General features: G+C 36.5%; 2 protein-coding genes and 1 long non-coding RNA gene across 10 annotated transcripts; 2 read left to right on the top strand and 1 right to left on the bottom strand.

Annotated features, from left to right (window-relative positions):
• Positions 1–414: 414 nt before the first annotated feature.
• On the top strand, positions 415–3544 carry LOC116182656. 8 transcript variants are annotated; one of them, XM_031503210.1, is made up of 6 exons: positions 415–797; positions 853–897; positions 944–984; positions 1034–1165; positions 2187–2223; positions 2256–3544. In XM_031503210.1, the coding sequence occupies exons 1-6, from the start codon at positions 791–793 to the stop codon at positions 2345–2347; spliced, it is 354 nt and encodes a 117-aa protein (XP_031359070.1). In that variant the 5' UTR covers positions 415–790; the 3' UTR covers positions 2348–3544. The 8 variants fall into 8 exon arrangements, 4 of the variants coding, with proteins under 4 accessions (XP_031359070.1, XP_031359075.1, XP_031359066.1 ...); XM_031503215.1 differs by having other exon boundaries at positions 944–1019; positions 1096–1165; XR_004147587.1 differs by having other exon boundaries at positions 416–797; positions 853–984; positions 2187–2298; positions 2348–2438; positions 2738–3544.
• On the bottom strand, positions 1572–2069 carry LOC116182703. The gene is made up of 3 exons (XR_004147589.1): positions 1842–2069; positions 1669–1794; positions 1572–1616 (listed from the first exon to the last, which is right to left on the bottom strand). It is a non-coding gene; the product is annotated as an uncharacterized LOC116182703 (long non-coding RNA).
• Positions 3545–3981: 437 nt separating the features above from the next.
• Positions 3982–13907, top strand: LOC116160947. The gene is made up of 3 exons (XM_031474104.1): positions 3982–4233; positions 5287–5766; positions 13662–13907. The coding sequence occupies exons 1-3, from the start codon at positions 3982–3984 to the stop codon at positions 13905–13907; spliced, it is 978 nt and encodes a 325-aa protein (XP_031329964.1).
• Positions 13908–15221: the final 1314 nt, after the last annotated feature.

Here is a 15221-nt window from a genome sequence, read left to right as displayed (position 1 = left end):
TTCGGTTCTATTGTTATCAATATGACACCTTTGACTTAAACGCCTACAAGTTCTAACGGTTTCCTGTTAGTCTTGCACCTATATCCTCAAGTCTAACTATCATGTCCCGAAAATTTCTAGAAAGAATTTATGCTTTTCCTATTAAAACAATGCAACTATATAGGTGTCCTTGAGTCGTAATCTTAAGCTACGCTTTACGAAATTATCAATGGCGGCAGCTCGTGAGTAAATAGAATATATAGGTATCGTTAAACTTTAGTTATAGCAAATTTTAAAATCTACTCATCTCCAGGGCATAACGATAGTCGATGTAGTGAAACAGCCGGCTTTTGAATAGGTCGAGGTAATACTCAAAAGGTATATGGAATTGGTCAATGAAACGAAAAGTATTCAAGTTTATCGTATCACCTTCAAAGTAGACCTCCTTCTAAAATAATACACTACCTACGAGCATACTAATTTTTGAAGGTCTTCAGACTTCGGGAACCCTCCGCAACGTACGCATTTTCAAAACTAATAGGATGCTTTGATCGATAATAATACAAATCTATCAGCGGCATGTACCAAATGTTTTACCTATATAATATCACGTTCTAAGGTATGGCGATATTGAATATAATGAGTGAAGGATGTAAATTTTTATTGTATGTTTATCTGCATACCCCTTTGTATCGAACTTCCTATGACATCGTTTGTCATAGCTGTGCAATCTGTACAGGTTTCCTATCTAAATGGATAGCAATAAATAAAACTCCTCCTCGAAACCGTTCGATAGTCAGTTGCGAAGAAAATGGAGGGTAAGAATGACCCCTTTTCTATTTTTCATCAAACTTAATGTATGTAATTTTTCAGCTCAAGGTGCGGCCATCATCTTTGGCCCATTGCAGACGGCCTATGGTAAATACGCCACATATCTATCACACGTTTAACCATATATTTGTAGAACGAGAACTCCGAACATATCTCAAACAAAAATATGGATCTGTAAGTACTTTTCATGCATCATACCGTATTTTAATTAGCTCTTATTTAGGAAAATGTTGCTATTTTACGGGGTCGGGGGGTAATCCCTGACTCCGTAAAGATAGAGGAAGGTAGCTTCCTGGGGCGGAGGTTCCAGGTCTTTAAGGACCTGGAACTACAAAACACGTACTGGGTGTTTTATGTAAGTGTTATCGTTTCAATTATAATGTTTACTTCAATGAATTTTTTTTTCCAGAACTAATAAACCCGCATTAAATTTTGTTTTGTTTTACTTATTCACTCCATTCTGACTAAGCCCTTACCTAAAATAATAAGATGTAGTGATTAGGGTGTTATCATTTCTTCCGTAAAACAAGTGTTATAGATATTAAATTAAGAAGCTCACCTTATAATCAATATTATCGTTATATAAATGTAGATCCGAGAAAAATTGATTTAACTGAATACCAAACAAATTGATGTAATACATAATATTTCACAATGTTATCGCATTTATTTATCACAACTGTATTATTCTCTACTCCTGATCAATAAATGTGAAGTATAGATATTAATAATAATAATAAATCCGCACGCCGTTTAACCAATAACCATGATGATGAAGTCAATCCTCCATTGGAGTTTGATATCGTCTAAAAAAGATATCAATGTAGGCTTTTATTACAAAATAATTTTGATACTTACGGTCCAACTCTGATGTAGACTATGTTTTCTGCTGTCAGCTTATTACTTATAAACGCCCATATAAAATAATCGCTGAATAAATACAATAAAATGTCCCGCAAATTATGCGCGCAAGGACACGTATCCCTAAGAAAAGTAAATTATAAGCAACTAAAAATTGAAAAAAGGCTTACCTGAGGTATATAAGAAGGCGCCTGTCTAAGTAGGTGTATACCCACATGCACTTTTTGAAATCGGATTGCGGATGCACGCCGTTTTTATGGGAGATTTTCGAACTTTACGCATTCATACACAATAAAACCCGTATATAGGTGTCGATGTGGAAATGAAATGGGATAAAGTACCATATCAAATTCGCGAGCACGCGCTGCTATAAATAAACACTATCGCAAGATTGAAACTTTCCATACAAATTATTAGAATAATGACATCTGCGAACTCTGTTCTCTTATTGCTTTAATGACATCTGCGAACTCTGTTCTCTTATTGCTTTCGCAACTTAATAGTTATTATTTTAGATCGAGAAATGTGCAATCATTTTTGCGAGGAGTCGAGGTAAACTATACGTTTTAACCGTATATTTGTAGAACAAGAAACTACTATTATTTTCGGCGGGATAAACCCAGCGAGGTATAAAACCACCATGTATTACGTTTTAATTATATATACCTATGTGTAGAACGGAGCGGGGGATTTCCAATTATGAATAACAATGCTGTCATTAAAATGGGCGTTGCTGACGTCGAGGCTCTCTTCGACGCAAATTTTATGTAAGTAGAGTAAGCGCTTTAATTGTAATAATAAACTTCAAATCACTATTTCCGCTGTAAATAAAAACACCCTACATTTTGTTTGTTGTTTTTTCCCTGCCCACTCCTGTTCTGGTTATAGGGAACCTACCTCCGATATGGAATTATAGGTAAGAATGAGGGTCCTCGCACCTGTCTCCTGAAATTACAATTTCCTACCCTAGTCGCATCAATCTAATAGAGGGAGTCGGATGAAAATATACCTCTATATGCATTACGACGCCAATAGATGGCGCCTCCGTATCAAATCGCTATTTCAGCTCTAAATAAAAACGCTCTACATTTTGTTTTTGTTGTTTTATTTCCCTCCCCGCCCCTGTTCTGGTTGTAGGTTAGAATGGGGCCCCCTTGTGTATGTCTCTCAAATGGGGGAGCTACCTCCGAGATGGAATGATAGGTTAGAATTCTCCTCCCTTGCATCTCTCTCCTGAACCACTGGATAGTTCACATGTTTGCTATTGTACAAATGTATACACGGCCGACTTTATTCGTAAATTTCTAACGCAAGAAGTCAAAATTGCAGTTTCCTATACGTTAGATGCGTATCATTTTGACGCCACCAAATAGCCCCTAGCCCCTATCGGGTTTTTTCCCTGCCCACTCCTGTTCTAGTTATAGGGAACCTACCTCCGAGATGGAATTATAGGTTAGAATGAGGGTCCTCGCACCTGTCTCCTGAAATTACAATTTCCTACCCTATACCTATATGTCACATCAATCTAATAGAGGGAGTCGGTTGAAAATATACCTCTATATGCATTACGACGCCAATAGATGGCACCTCCGTACCATTTAATATATCTATGATTTAATAATATTTAGAGGTTCGTTATAAATACAACTATCGAAGCATTATATCATACAAGTCTAGTTAGCCTAGTGGTTATGCTATAGGACTTGTAATCCGATGGTTGGCGGTTCGAATCCGTTCCATTTAAAAAAATTTTCAGGAGGTTCGATATAAATACAACTATCCAAGCATTATATCATACAAGTCTAATTAGCTCAGTGGTTATGCTATAGGACTTGTAATCCAATGGTTGGCGGTTCGAATCCGTTCCATTTAACAAATTTTTCAGGGTACGAAGGGGTCGAAGTTTGAGGATTCCAAGATGGCGTCCAAGATGGCGTCCAAGAACTTGAGGATTCCAAGAACTTGAGGATTCCAAGAACTTGAGGATTCCAAGAACTTGAGGATTCCAAGAACTTGAGGATTCCAAGAACTTGAGGATTCCAAGATGGCGTCCAAATGACGCCTGCGCAGACGCCTGCGCAAAGGGGCGGGGCGCGCATGCGCACATCCAAACTGCTCCAAAAACACCCAAATGAACCTTAGAATTCCTTATGGGAAATTACATGTAATTTCGACCAAAAGTGGGCTCGAACCCGTGCAGCTCCTTTACTCATGTACTATATGGTCTAAGGGTCAAACTCCTTCGACACATATTGCAAAAGTTGGTTGATCGTCTACTTTTCTGGCGATAAAATTTAGTGTCGTGCAAATATGGCTGATGTTAAAAAAGAGTGGTTAAAAGCCGAAATCGAGGAATTAATTATTATGTACCAGGGCAAACCGGTATTGTGGGATGTTACAAGCAACATTTATAAAAACAGGGTGAAGAAACAAGATGCCTACCAGGAAATGGCAGAAGAATTTAATACGACAATAGAAGAGATTCAAAGGAAAATTCACAACTTGCGAAACCAATTTAACAGTGAATTTAAAAAAAGCAAAAAAAAAAACAATCCGGCCAGGGCACTGACGAACTGAATGTGTCTAAATGCCCCTACTATAATTTGTTGTTATTTCTACAAGGAAGCTCGGAGTGCAAAACAGCAACAGGAAATTTTGAAAAAGTAAGTGAAAATGTCTATCGGTTAAATTTATTTATTTTAGTTTAAAATCGTTTTACATTTTACATTAGTCTGTATTGCCAATTAACTTCCCCTTGGCTGCTTACAAAATATTCCCTATACTCTTCCCGTACTTCTTTAGCGTTCCTTGAGTAGTTATTACTGCCTTGCTGCACCAGTGGTTGTAGACTTGCGGCCTCCGAATTTTCATGTCGCCATTTTCCCTGTATCATTTCTCCCGTTTCCAAATTTTCTCTATTAAAGGTACCTTCAGGAGCGTAGGTATTTGCAGAATATTTATCAGACAATAGCTAATTATGTAAACTGCAAGCAGCTAAAACTACAGACTCTACACGTTCTGGGGCAAGAAGAAGCGGTTTCCTTAACACTCTAAATACACTTGACATAATACCAAAGGCGTTTTCTACTATTCTTCTTGCTCGAGACAGTCTGTAGTTAAAAATTCTCATGGAACCTTTACTATTAAATGAATACGGCTTCATAATATGAGGTTGTAATGGGAATGCATCGTCCGCTACAAAAACATGTGGTACACATAATGTTCTTCCTGGTAGAGGGGTCTTTTCTAATCCTGCTGACGCAGTTTCAATGAAATCTGCAACTCCACTGGCTCTAAAAACACCACCATCTGATACTCTCCCATTGGCTCCAACTGAGATGACAAGGAATTTGTACGCGGCATCAACAATTGCCATTAAAACAATACTATGCTGCCCTTTATAAAAATAATAACTTCCGCTATTCTCCGGAGCTTGGATAACAACATGTTTTCCGTCAATAGCCCCCAAACATTTAGGGAAGTGCCATTTCTGTTCAAAGTTGTTGGCAACACTTTGCCAATCATCTGATGTAGTCGGTGCCTGCAACAAAAATTAAAAAAAAGATTTGTTACAAGTTATACCTCACTTAATTAATTACTTTAATTATATTTTAGGACGCAACCGAAAACAACACGCCATCTGACAACCAAGGTATAATAACATTGGAACAGTCTGCCGAAGAAAATCGATCTGACGCCACACCTAAGTCGCAAAATAATGAGCCTAATCCCAGGAAGAAGAGAAAAATTGAAGTTTGTGATAAAAATAAATTAATCATGCAAAAAGCTATACACGCATTGTACGAAGAAGACGATGTCTATGATGTTTTTGGCAAATATGTTGCATCCGAAATGAGAAGTCTCTCTTCTGAATATTTACGTAAAAAAATGAAAAGACAATTTCAGGAAGTTATACTGCGCATAAATGAAGAAGATGAGCTACTATCAAGCCCCACATCTCATCACAGCTATAGCAATCCATATTCAGTTGCTTCGGTTCGTGGATATGTGGGGTCTCCAGAACATTCTGCACACTATACAACTTTATTACAATCATCAGACACCTTAGCACAGGGGTCGGTAACCTTATCCAGCGTAAGGGCTCATTCTAAAATAGTTTACTCATGAAGGGCGCATGAATGGTGAACGCAAATCAAATGTTACATAAGGACAAAACAAGATGTTTATTACAACAGGAATACATACAGTTAATATAAGTCTGTTGTTACAAAGATTAAGTACTACTTGCTAGTTAGTGTGATCCCTGACCTTGCATTTCTTCCGACAACTTGATGAAATTCGGCTCATAATTTGAAGTACCTGTCCTCATACAATGGTCCAAATTTACATTTGTCATTCTGTTTCTATATTTTGATTTCAAGTGCTTCATTGTTGAAAATATAGATTCGCATGTGTAAGTTGATGCACTATAGGCGTGTATTTTAAGAGATAATCCTCTTAAAATAGGATACTTATTTGAATCAACGATATTCCAAAAGTTTTCGTCTCGCATGTATGATTTCAGGTTCAAGTCGTTCTTCATGGTTACTATTTCCAGCTCTAATTCCTCATAATTTTCTATGCCAAAATAGTTTTTGATCTTTTGCGAAATATCACCTTCTGCAAATGGGTTAATTATGAACTCCAAGATTGGCTCAAGATTATGAAATTGTTGAAAACGAGAATTAAATTCGTCCAAAAGTGTATCTAAATGAGGCACAAAGGAAATTGTATTAATATCCTTTTCACATAAATTGAGGTCGTCGAAAACTTTCTTTAAATTTGGAAAGTGTGATGTTGAATTTTTCAATAAATGAGATTTCCATAGAGTCAGTTTGGCTTTGAATGTATTCACTGATCCAACCATCTTCGCAATATGACGATTTTTCCCCTGCATTTCCAGATTTAGTTCATTGAGTTTTATTGTTAAATCAGTGAGAAACCCCAAATCTGCAAGCCATGAGTTATTAGTCAACTGTGGATAATCTTCCCCTCTTGTTGCCAAGAACTGTTTAATTTCGTTTATTAAACTGAGAAAGCGTACAAGCACTTTGCCTCTGCTCAGCCATCGAACTTCTGTATGCAATAACAAGTCCGCATACTCGACATCTTCATCTTGCAAAAGCTGACGAAACAAACGGTGTTGCATTGAAGCAGCCCTAATAGAGTTTATTATCTTTACGACAATTTTCATGACGTGTTCGAAACACAGAGTTGTATATAAGTAAATAGAGAGACAGTCTTGTAGCGAAAAATTGACTCCAATTGAACCTTGCGCAGGCCGTTGGTGAGTGTGCGCAGTAATCGACAACAGAACCGGCTTCAAATTAAATGATCCTTAAAGCAGGTTCGGCTTGAGAATAATATGGTTTCTCATTGCAACAAAAATTGAAAAGAAATTCAGTGTGTGGTGAATGATGTTGTTAACACTGTGTCTTGAATAAATAAGAAACATTACAATCGTTAAGAACTTTTAATACAGTAGACTACACTACAATACAAAGCTGGTAAGGGGCTTACAACATACAACATCAGAATCGAGAAAAGATTTTTTGAGATTCTGGTATAAAGGAAATCGTATATTTGTCGTGCGACCGAGTTTAAAGATCTATTTATGCACTCAGTGAGTATAAAAATAAGCAATGAAAGAATAAAATAAGTTGAAATTTTATTTTGGTGCGGGACAAAATTTCAGGTGTGCAATGCCGAAAACACAGTTTGAATACAGGTAGCCACAAAGTCGACAAACTGCAAATGCCAATAACTCAAATATCTCAAAAATGGAGGATCGGCAGAGGGTATGTACAGTGGCACCACACTCAGAAGGTCCCTGACAGGGCGTGTCCGAGGACGTTGGAAATTTAGACTGTACATTCTCATGCAAAATTTGACTCTACTAAATATAAATAAGTGGGCACGCGATATGAGTTGCATTACTTCAAGGGGAAACAGTAAAATTAATAATTTTATTTCTACAAAACGTAAACACATTTAAGATTGTTAGATGTTCATGTTCAACACAATTTACAATTCTGATGCACTTCTGCTGTGTAAATAAATATGGACAGTTATTGAAACAATCACATTGAAATTAATATTATAATACTCGCGACTAAATTAACACACAACCTTTAACTTTTTTCATTCATTATCGTCACTTGACCACTAATCATCATCGGAACTGCCGGTGTTCACAATAAATTGTAGATTGTCAATAAATTCATTTCTCGTAGGAATGTTATTTGCTTCTAACTAAGAACGTATCACTTCCTGACGAGGTGCGTGAGTTTGCTGGTAAATTTGGTATAAGCTGCTTCTCTAACCACTGCATAAAGTTGATATGATTCATATCATCGTAATAATCCCCCGATTTACTGTGCGACATCCTCTACAAAACCAGAACGACTACAAGCATACTACGATGTCCTCTGACCAGCCCTATTATAAACTTCCGATACTTCATCTGATTGTTAGCATTTACTCACTCCGTACGATGAGTGAATATAGGTTTCGTCCAAGTATATAACGGGTTTCTTGTCACATTCAGGTTGTTCATTTTCTTTTAATCTTCTTAAATAACGAGATGCCATACTACAATGTCACTTCTTTCCATTATCAACCTACGTTTGTCCCGACACTTCTTGTATCGAAAACCAAGTTTCAACAATTGCTTGCGAAGAGTTTTCCTTCCACCCATATATTTGATCTTTTCTTGCACTTTTCTAGGAGCATTTTAAAATATCCTTTATTTATGTACAGATCGTCACCTACTAAACATTGAAATGGCGGTAAAGAGTATAATGTAATGGGCATGCTTAAATTATTGCTCCAAAGCGTTTGTTTATTTACAAATGAATCTGAAGCATCTGAAAAGTTATTGCTGTTTTGTTTTGTGATTATGTAACTGAATGCACCCAAAAATCGTGCTAATTTCCTTTCACGCACTGCGCATGAGTCCCAACGGCTCCGCCATTAAAAGTCGGCCACTGTAGTTGGAGTTATTTTTCCACGCGCAGGTCGTATGTACTGCCTCTCTATTTACTTATATACAACTCTGTGGTTCGAAACGAAGAGTTTTGGCACACAATGCCTCTTGGTGGATGATAGTGATAATGAGCGAATCGAGGAAACATCTCATTTGCCATACACAGTGCAACGAAGCCATTTCTATTGCCTATCATTGCAGGCGCACCATCAGTAGCTATGGCAGCCAACTTTTTTAATGGCAATTGACTTTCTTCTGCAAAGTTTATAAATGCATCGTAAATATCTTTTCCTTGTGTGCGACCCTTCAGCGGCAACAACTTTAAAAATTCTTCTTTTGTGGTAAAATCATTAAATACCATTTTAATAATAACACATAGCTGTGCAATGTCGGTAATGTCGGTGGACTCGTCGAGTTGAAGAGAAAAAAACTCACACTTTTTAATATCACTTTCCAACTCCGATTTCATATCAGTAGCGATAACTTCTATTCTTCTCGCTTCAATAGCTGAAATAATTTCACTTTTGTTTTTAAAATTGTCAAAAACAGAATCAGCAGCCGTTAAAAAGGCTTCCTTTATTATTTCTCCGTCTACAAAAGGTTTTTTCTTTTTAGCCAACAAATGAGAAACCTTTAAAGATGCAATAGTAGCACTTTTCGAAAGTTGAACTGGTCTGGTGAAAACACTTTGTTGTTTTGTCAGATTTGTCTTCAATTCTCCGACACGTTTCTTTCGGATTTCAGTATTTGGGGGAAAACTATTGTTACACGACGAATGCACAGTATTGAAGTGTCTTTCAATGTTACTTTTTTTAGGCACTGCTACACTGGCGTTGCATAATAAACAAATACTTTTTCCGTTAAACTCTATAAAGAAGAACTGTTCTTCCCACTCTTTATTAAAATAGTAAGTCCTTGGTCTTTTACTCATGTTAAAAGCACAAATTAACAAACCAGTACTACAAATAATTATGTAGGTAGGTAGCGCACTGATCACGAAACACGAATGGCAAGTTGTTACTGAATACGAAGATACGAGCGCTCGTGTGTTGTGGGCACATCAAAAAGTTCTCGCGGGCGCACGTGCGCCCGCGGTCACAGCGTTGCCGACCCCTGCCTTAGCATCTTACATACAAACTGAAACTGAAAGTAATAACTCATAATCTACTTAAACAATTACCTTAATGTAATCTTCTTTTAATGCTAACATTATTGCTCTGCACACTTCAGGAACAATGAGGCTTATTGTACATTTTGGTATTCTGAATAGGTATTGTAGGCTGGTGTATGAATAACCTGTAACAAAATATAATAAACAATATACTTATTATTAATAAACTTTCAATAAAAAGAATTACTTTATTTAATAATAATAGTAGGCACCTATACTTACCAGAAGCTAAAAATCGCAAAGTTAAAGCAAGTCTTTCTGTTGTACTAATAGCTTTCCTGAATTTTGTATCCTGTTTTGAAATAAGGGGTCCAATTTTACACACAAGCTTTTCAAAATCAGTAGGTTTCATCCTTAAAAAATTTGAAAACTGTGCTGGATCTTCAATACAGAGTTCAGACATTAATTGAGTGTGGGCACCGAGATTATTACGTCTCCAAATCCACTCTCGAACCCACACAGAACGTTTTTTCTTCTTTTTCATAGAATTTAATAGGCCGCGACTTTTCGTTTAGATGCTTTCATTATTCAAAAATAAACTGTCTGAAATGATGACCCACGACAGAAGTGTTCCCAATAATTTGTATTTAAATGTAGACAGGTCGTACATTTATTTTAAACATTTCTGTATGTATAGCTTTTCGAGGACTGTCGTATACTGATCTATGACATAAATTTCTAGCAATTTGTGTCAGATGTAAACAGTCGAAGGTATTTTCTCTCTGACACTCGACATATATTTCCGGAAAGAACTGTCAGATGTAAACGTACCTTTATATTGGTGACTGACATAAAAAGAAAAACAAAGGTTTCTTTTTGCGATTTGCCATTAACGGTCACTAACGGATCGGTCCTTAGTGGGTTGTTATTACGTGATAGGTGTCACTCATTACGACGGGTTCGGCTTCGGATTGTCACTTCCTCTTAGGAGCATAACGATACTACACAAATCAGGCTCACGATATTAATAACGCAGAACAAGTGCTAAAAGCAATAAGGTGCTTCTTTAAAATATTGTTTAATGTGTTCCGAAGGTATCCTCGTCCTCCTTTCCCCATTCGAAATCTGTAGGTCTTTTTTGGAAGATAGGTACACTATTCGTACTAGTTAGTAATCATTGGTCACAGATTGCACGTAGATGTTGAACGTGCTACAAAAAGAGGCATTAATCATTAATGTAAAAATTTACCTCAAAGCCCCATATTGTTGATATCTCTGTTCTTACGAGCATACCGTAATATTTAATTCCCTTTTGAGTTTTGGGAGAAAGTAAATAAGTGGTTTTTCATATTGTTCTTCTTGTAATTTGATTAACACTTTATCAGCCTTACATGTCTCGCTTTTAATCAAATAGAAAGGGAATCTTGTCTTTCTGTATATCAAAACATAACCCTAATTTGTAAATAAATACAATCGAATGTCAAATAGGGTAGTGAATTTAGGTTTTCCTCTTTAATACCAACTTAAAAACGGTGTGTTAATAGGTCTCACATTTAACGCACTGTTTTGAGCGGAAAACAGTGCGTTAATAAGAACATTTAAAAATCAAAATAGAAAAAAGTACATTTTCAAATTACATCCTTCATCACTTCTCTGTTAAAAAACGCACTTTTTAATGCATTTCGAGTTGCAAATCTCCTGCGTTTTGACTTTCCGTGTGATTCCTTTTAACCCTTCGTAAAACACTCTCCTTTTATAACATTTATTTCATAACATACTAAACTCTACGAACTAAAATACAACGAACAATTTCAACTACGCTATTTTCTTACATCTTCCTACTTCAACGCTTTTTCTTACTGTTACTAACTTAACTTATTTACTTAAATACATGTTGCCACATTTCACATTTAACAATGGATTTTAGTGTACACTTAACACTGCGTAAGGTGGCTAATGGTCGCAGGGCGTTAACTTCATCCACAAGATTCCTCCATTCTCCGGATTGGAGTACGCCATTCCTTTCGTTGCCTATAAGAGATTGAGAACAATAGGTACCTTCGGTTACACCAGGTTTTCTTAGTGTCACTTTTTAAGATAAAATTATGCAGGCAGATTGTGGCTTTCACAATACAGTCAACAGACTCAGCATGGGCGTGGATTGTTCATCGAAATATTCTCCACCTAGCTGCTAGTGTGCCCAAAGTATTTTCGATACATCTTCTAGCCCTGCTTAACCTGTAATTGAAAATCTGTTTGTCCTCGGACAAGAATTTTCCACTATAGGGCCGTAACAGATATTCCTTTAGAGGAAATGCTTCGTCTCCTACAAAGAAACCATGGAATGAAATGTCTGTTCCAGGAAGTCTAACATCGGTAGGTATGGCTTGGGTATTATTTTGTAAACTTGGTCCCAGTGATGATCTTCCAAAAATACCCCCATCGCTTTCTGAGACATAAGCTCCCACATTGACATATATAAATTTGTAATTTGCATCACACACCGTGTGCTCCTCGTCAATGGCACCATAACAATTTGGGAATTGCCACAATGGTGAAAACTCATTCATATTATTGTGCCACGAATCTGCAGTAACTGGAAGTTCACGTCTTCGTTCAATGCGTCCCATATTGCTCTGCAAGTCTCTCGGTAAAAATTATGCATATGATTTCTTTAATATCGTACTTTAAAATATCATCGACGTTTGGTCATTTCCAGTTCCCACCACTCCTTGCCATACCTTTGATAGTATATGATTGTTCATACATGTCTGTAACTAAACCAGGAAAATATTCAGAATCGTATTCGATGATCACGTAGTCACCAATATCGTATTGGCCAGTTTCCGATCGAGGATGATTTTCTTTCTCAATCTTCATTTCTGGTTTTCTGTCTAGATTTTGCTGTTTTTGCCAATTTTCCCTCTTCTTTTTTTCTCTGCTCCGTCTCTTTTTTCTCTAATTTCCTTTTGTGATATTCTTGGCAGTTTGAGGAAGATGCAACAGCAGGTAATTTTTCCCTTTGTTTTCTGTTATTTTTAGTAGGTGGTTGGTTTTCCGAAGAAGGCCAGAACAAAGCTTTCTTGAAAGGAGTTGGGATATTTTCTTCTCCAGATCCGCCTGCTCCACTTGAATAAGCAACATCACTGGTACGTCACCATGTTGCATATCGGATTCTCTACTTGGAATTATACTTGTAACGTAAATGAGAGATGTAGCAACTACGTACTTTGTAAATAGTTTCGTAAAGGCTTCAGAATTATATTTACTTTAGTTACATACCTAATCATTGTTATAAACATGTGTGGGTGTGTAAAGATACGTAACAACCTCATCACTATTGTTTTACCCGTAAGCATACTTCTTACGTAGCTGCATTTCTGCAAGAATAAAGGAAACATTTGTAAAATACATTATATTATAAATAAAAAAAACAATACAATTCAAATATCGGAACAAACATAAATAAGAACAATTCTACTACACTTCAAGAAATAACATTACACAAATAAAAGCAACAAAATACATAAATCAAATGTGAGAAAGCATAAAGAGGAACAATATTTACTGATCTACAATATATACCTTACAAAATATATATAAATTCAAAACTTATACAATGCATATAACATAACACAAATAAGAGGAAAATATACAGGGTTATTACAAAAGAATCATCGAGTTTTAAACATTTATATTGCAGAGAGTATTGCAGATATAATAACAAAACACTGTAACCGGTACATCCTACCTAGATATGTTGCAGTTGTGGTTATTTCCGCAACTAACAGAAGATTCTAAAAACTTCATATTTCAATTCAACAAGATGGAGCTCCGCCTCACTGGCATAATGAGGTGCGTCGGTATTTAAACGAGGAACTGCCTCACCGTTAGATTGGCCGAGGTACTGGACAAGATTTGGTATTGTTCGCGTGGCCTCCCAGGTCTCCCGACCTTACACCATGCGATTTTTACCTGTGGGGTGACATTAAAGATATGGTTTACATACCACCTCTGCCACCAACATTGGGTCAACTCCGGGACCGCATTACTACTGTTATTAACAATATCAATCGATACAAATTGCAGCGTGTATGGGCCGAACTGGACTATCGTTTGGACATATGTCGTGTGACATAACATGCTTAAAATCTTTAATATTGTCACGTAGAGAAATTTCAGTTCATATTTCAGATGAAAATGTAGGTCAGAACTTAGATCAGCATCCTGTGAGTCTTAAGGAAATTATGTAAAGTAGAATCAGTTTAAGATTATCACCAAAGCTTCCCTCCTTTCTTGGATAATTGATGTTGTATAATGTACCACGAACAAGACTTTGTGTTTATACAAGGCCTCGTGAGTAACGGGAACATCAGTCATCTAGGGTGTTAACAGGAAGGAATTGACGTGTGAGATCCGAAGGTATAAATGGGAGATGCACGGATATGCTATAGATAGTTAGTGATATTGGTACACGAGAATCATGTTAGAAATGTAAGTACCTTTCTTTATGTAATTTGGCACTTCTTTTTACATTGCTTGACCAAATGCATGTATAAAACAAATGGTCGTTATGTGTGTTCGTTGAGACCGTGATCCTGGTTGAAAGTCGCAACACCTCTTGTAAATGCGAGCTACAACCCCAGAGTGTGACAATATTTTACCTTTCAATTGACATGCCGTTTACTGTTATATCTGTAATACCTCCAGAAATATATATTTTTAAAACCCGATGATTCTTTTGTAATAACCCTGTACTTCGAACATTAAATATACACATAAAACCATAACTATTTAAACATTTTTTCTTCTAGAAAATCGTTGTTGAGCAGAACGGAACCAATCAATTCCAGTTTGCTCAATTGCTTGGTATTTTACATGAGGGAAATAATCGCGAACTGCTTCTACAGAATAATAACATAAAATATCAATTTGCGTATAATCAGTTTCTCTTACCAGACATGACTTTAATTAACTGTACATTTTCAACACGGTGATTTTGCTTCCGACCCCTCCACGAGCAAATGGTCGCTACCTCAAAGTCAAAAACCTTTGAAAGCATTTTAAAAATTGTAATTCTTTCATTTGACCCGCTTGAACGTTTTAATAGTTGAAGCTACATAAAATGTATGGCTGAAAAGCACATAATATCCCTAACTATGGTAGTTTTTTAAAGACAACGTGCAACAACTTAAACGTTGGGAAAAGTCATATAGAAGTGTGTAGAAGTACTTCACATGAACTTTGATGCAACCGTCGACCCTTCCAGTTTGAAGGGAAAAGTAAAAACCAGCATGAAAGGTATAATTTATTCTGTGGAGGTGTGTATTGTTTATCTGTTGTAAGGTGATTTTACTTTTTTCATTGCTTGCTAACTGATATCTCATTGGGATTTTTTTGTGCAATGACTTTCACCTCTAGGCTGTTGGGTCGAGTGAATAAAACAGATTTTTT

Source organism: Photinus pyralis, unplaced genomic scaffold (assembly GCF_008802855.1).
Source record: "Photinus pyralis isolate 1611_PpyrPB1 unplaced genomic scaffold, Ppyr1.3 Ppyr1.4_LG1, whole genome shotgun sequence".
NCBI classification, from domain to species: domain Eukaryota; kingdom Metazoa; phylum Arthropoda; class Insecta; order Coleoptera; family Lampyridae; genus Photinus; species Photinus pyralis.
This window is presented reverse-complemented; position numbering and strand designations above follow the sequence as displayed.

Bases quoted from the DNA above. Each gene is read 5' to 3' on its own strand.
- LOC116182656 (XM_031503200.1), top strand. From the start codon at position 835: ATGTATGTAATTTTTCAGCTCAAGGTGCGGCCATCATCTTTGGCCCAT. The intron at 985-1,033 runs GTAAGTACTTTT...GCTCTTATTTAG, and splicing joins TCAAACAAAAATATGGATCT to GAAAATGTTGCTATTTTACG. The intron at 1,166-2,186 runs GTAAGTGTTATC...TTATTATTTTAG, and splicing joins ACACGTACTGGGTGTTTTAT to ATCGAGAAATGTGCAATCAT.
- LOC116160947 (XM_031474104.1), top strand. From the start codon at position 3,982: ATGGCTGATGTTAAAAAAGAGTGGTTAAAAGCCGAAATCGAGGAATTA. The intron at 4,234-5,286 runs GCACTGACGAAC...ATTATATTTTAG, and splicing joins AAAAAAACAATCCGGCCAGG to GACGCAACCGAAAACAACAC. The intron at 5,767-13,661 runs GTAAGGGCTCAT...CCTCACCGTTAG, and splicing joins GGTCGGTAACCTTATCCAGC to ATTGGCCGAGGTACTGGACA.